Source organism: Pterocles gutturalis, unplaced genomic scaffold, assembly GCF_000699245.1.
Source record: "Pterocles gutturalis isolate BGI_N339 unplaced genomic scaffold, ASM69924v1 scaffold27937, whole genome shotgun sequence".
Lineage (NCBI taxonomy): Eukaryota > Metazoa > Chordata > Aves > Pterocliformes > Pteroclidae > Pterocles > Pterocles gutturalis.
Genome location: NW_010108782.1, coordinates 7,386 through 11,613, shown reverse-complemented (window position 1 = coordinate 11,613; position 4,228 = coordinate 7,386). Strand labels below are relative to the sequence as shown.

Genomic DNA, 4,228 nt, shown 5'->3' with positions numbered 1-4,228 from the left:
GAGTTGGGGGTGTGCAGCCTGGAGAAGAGAAGGCTCCGGGGAGACCTTCCAGCACCTTCCAGTGCTGAAAGGGGGCTACAGGAGAGCTGGGGGGTTCTGGATCAGGGGGTGCAGGGACAGGATGAGGGGGAATGGTTTGAAGCTGCAAGAGGGGAGATTGAGATGAGATATGAGGAAGAAATGTTTTCCTGTGCGGGGGGTGAGGCAGTGGCCCAGGTTGCCCAGAGAAGCTGTGGATGCCCCATCCCTGGAGGGGTTCAAGGCCAGGCTGGATGAGGCTTTGGGCAACCTGGGCTAGTGGGAGGTGTCCCTGCCCATGGCAGGGGGTGGCACTGGATGGGCTTTAAGGTCCTTTCCAACCCAAACCATTCTATGTTTTACACACTTTCTCTTTCACAGATTTGACTTTAGTCTTCTGATTTTGGCCACTGTTGGATACCGTGCTAGGCTAGCTTGGTCTTTGATTTGATCCGCCAGCCATTCTGAGATCCTTATTACTGCTTGCTCTGAGATTTTGAGGGTGATTGATTGGTTTTGGGGTTGTTTTTGTTTCCTTTGGGCTTGCTACAGGAATGGCATCTGAAGTGTTCTCATTACTTTGTCCTGACTGCATCAAAGGGCATGGAACCTCCCTGGACTCCCTTGTTACCCAGTATGACAGGTACATCCTGACTAGTTTTCGTAGTGTTCTTTTATCTCATGCAGGCTTCTCTGGGACATTTTAGGAGACAGTAAAACCCTGGAAGGAACAGATGGGATGCTGCCATCTGAGTAGCTTTCTCCGTCCTTCTGGCAACGGTTCTGCTGTCCAGAGCAAGGCCAGGGCCATGTCCTGACTCTGGTGGTTCTGCTCAGTTTCATTCTTTCAGTTTATTGAACCTTCCAGTCTGAACAGCCCTTCCTTCTGTGTCTGCAAGGGGCTCTCCAGTGCATGGCTGCAATGCCAGCCTACCCTGCTCCTCCTATTTTTGTGATCCCACAGACTCTCCCTTCGCAATTTATTCCTGTTTGCCTCCGTACATGGCTCTCTGAGCCATTCTATCCTTCCAGCTCCCCAGAGGTTATGTTTTACTTTCTGCACTGTCAAAGTATTGTCCAGCAGAGCACTCAGGAGCACGTCACGGAGTTTGTGCTTTGTTCTGTTATCCCCTGTGGGTGGAATTGTACATGTAGTCTTTCTGTTTCAGAAATGCTTTTAAATCTGTATGTTGCTTTTTTTAGATGGGAGAATAGTGGTAGAGCTGGGGAAAAGCCAAGACCAAGACTGTGTTTCCAGGATAAAAAGGACTTGGCAGCAGTAGCAGTCCAAGAAATTCCTGTTTTCGGCTGCTTGCTTCCTTTTTCAGGGTAGAATGCAGAAGATTATTTTCAACCTGTTTTGCGTCACTAGTCTTGTTCACAGTGCAGCACCGTAATAATTCTATCTGCAAGTGATAGTTGAAATCTGTCTTCTAGGGAGCAGGAAAAGCAGCTGGAAAAGGGTAAGGCAGGATGACTTTCCTTATCTAACAAGGCCACTGAATCCGTTGTGTTGTGTCTTGATTAGATCTAAAATGTGGAGTGAAATCAAAGCTACGTGAATGTGGGGGTGGTTAAATATACTGTGTGATTGTCACTGGTCCTTAGGGTAAAACCTTAAGGCTCCTGAACACGTAGGAGCTATCCCTAAGTTAAAAAAAAAAAAAATCTGACACTTGCTAAACTGACATTAACACAGGGATGACACACTTCATTCATTAGAGACACGAATAGCGTCTTTCCGCTGCTGTCTCTGTTCTGTTCAAAACTGATAGCAAGAGCCTTCACAGTCTGGTAAATTATACATGCTTAGGTATTTTTTACTGGGAATGACAGAAGGTATGTCTCGGATACTAGTATGTTCCCCCAACTATCCTCTCAAACAGATTTGGGCCCCTGTTCAAGAGTGCAAGTACTAAATCTTCCAAACAGGGCAAGGTATATTTTCTGAAATGAAGAAACCCCTCAGTCTTAAAAAGATCCATCTGCAGAAGGACGTGTACGCCCAAGGAGATGACACTTTTTATTTCATGAAATAATAGAAAATATAGTCTTTTGCTAAACAACACTCATTACAAGCAATTTTTCTGGGTATGACGTACAAAAAATAGACTGAGAGCTGCTTCTGCTCCACTTCATCTCTTATAACATAAGAATAAGGCACTTCATTAAAGCAAGGAAAATACAAATTCAAAACCGAGTGAAAGAAAACAATTTCTGGATTGTGTAGCTGAGCTAGAGTCCTGTGTTGGAAACTTGTTTCATAGCAAGGGATATGGTATTTAGAGAGAAGATGTTTAGATAACTTTAAATGTTATCTTATAGTAGGACCATTAGAGTTAACAGAGATTGTTCATCGTGCTTTAGAATTTTATTTCAATGCTTTTATGAAGGTAGGATCAAAATCTGGCAAGAAACTTTGAGATCCAGGTTCCAGGTGTTTGTCCTTTTCTGCTGTTCTTTCCTGTTTCAGTAGCCACATATTGTCTGGTCAGAAAGGTACTCCCTTTGAAGGTATTGCAGTGGTTCCTGTCTTGCTGCAGCAGTCTCTGAGCTAAAAGACACTGCTGTCTGTTTGCCAGTCCTACCTGCACCCCACTGGCGCAGTCTCACGGGTATGTCGGGAGTTGAGAGAGCAGTAAGCAGAAGTTGAAAGTTGGCCCAGCGGCAGTTTGAACCATTGCAGCTTGATTTCTAGAGCGTGGCAGATTCTCTGTGTGCTCTGTCCATTTGCCTCACAATTTTTTCTTCTTGAAAAGCTGAACAGACTTGCTTAATCTCTCATTTAAAGTGTAGTCCTTGGTTCTTGTGTGTGCATCAGTTCTCTGGCTCTCTTTGGCTTACAGTCCCTCGCCGTGGTCCGGTCAGGATGGCTGGGAGCATCCCTGCAGCAGCGTGTGCAGCACACTCTGGCAGTGCCGGCCTGAGGCGTTATGGTCACCGCTCTGTTCTTATCAAACCCAACGTGATCCTCACCACCGGAGGCTTTGGGGAGGAGCACGGACAGCACTGCCGTATGAGAAGTTTTCACATGCTAATTAAGCACGCGGGCTACTGGAGAGCTGGCTGTGTGAAAAAGGAAAGTCCCGATCAGAGATGGGGTGAGTTCCCATACTGATGGCAAGCGTAAGGAAGACGTTTTTGTGGTAACAACAAAATAATGTCTAGTGGAAAAGTGATGTCACAGCACAGTTATGCTGCCAGTCAAAGAGATCTGAAGGTTCTGAATGCTGAGTGCTGGGTCCTGCACTCGTGTCGTAACAGCCCCATGCAACGCTACAGGCACGGGGAAGAGTGGCTGGAAAGCTGCCTGGAGGAAAAGGACCTGGGGGTGTGGGTTGACAGCCGGCTGAACGTGAGCCAGCAGCGTGCCCAGGTGGCCAACAAGGCCAATGGCATCCTGGCTTGTATCAGAAGTGGCGTGGCCAGCAGGACTAGGGGAGTGATGGTCACTGGTGAGGCCGCACCTTGAATCCTGAGGTCAGTTTTGGGCCCCTCACCACAAAAAGGACATTGAGGTGCTGGAGCAGGTCCAGAGAAGGGCAACGAAGCTGGCGAAGGGTCTGGAGCACAGGGCTGACGAGGAGCGGCTGAGGGAGCTGGGGGTGTTTAGTGTGGAGAAGAGGAGGCTGAGAGGAGACCTCATCACTCTCTACAGCTGCCTGAAAGGAGGGTGTAGGTGGATGTCAGTCCCTTTTCCCAAATAACAAGCGATAGGATGCAAGGAAACGGCCTCAAATTGCACCAGAGGAGTTTTAGATTGGGTATAAGGAAAAATGTTTTCACTGAAAGGGTTATCGAACGTTGGAACAGACTGCCCCAGGAGGTGGTGGAGTCACTGTCCCTGGCATGTAGACATGGTGCTTAGGGACGTGGTTTAGTGGTGGACTTGGCAGTATTCGGTTTATGGCTGGACTCGATGATCTTATGGGTCTTCCAGCCTCAGTGATTCTATGATTCTATAAATCCCATGGGAGAAAGATCGCTATGAATCGTGATGCTTTGTATCTCTGCAGGTGAGCGGTTGTACCATACTGTGTCATGTCTCTCGAACAGTCTGGCCCTGGTGGTAGGAGGACGAACATCCCCATCAAGAGCAGGCTTGGGAATGTTGCAGCTGAGGTTCCCAGAAAGCTGTGGTGCCTTGGACCCAGATGACGTTACAGTGGAGGGTGTGAGTCCGCCGCCTGCTGCTGGACCAGCTGGTTTG

At 47.9% G+C, this 4,228-nt stretch overlaps 1 protein-coding gene across 1 annotated transcript in view; it reads left to right on the top strand.

Moving 5' to 3' along the window:
* The window catches only part of LCMT2 (leucine carboxyl methyltransferase 2), a gene marked incomplete at both ends in the record, with an annotated part of 15,562 nt that overhangs the window by 4,065 nt on the left and 7,269 nt on the right, over nucleotides 1–4,228 (top strand). Inside the window, 3 exons of the mRNA XM_010072761.1 lie at nucleotides 571–661; nucleotides 2,865–3,119; nucleotides 4,035–4,219. Of these exons, the coding sequence (XP_010071063.1) occupies nucleotides 571–661; nucleotides 2,865–3,119; nucleotides 4,035–4,219 (531 nt within the window). The remainder of the gene's footprint in view (nucleotides 1–570; nucleotides 662–2,864; nucleotides 3,120–4,034; nucleotides 4,220–4,228) is intronic.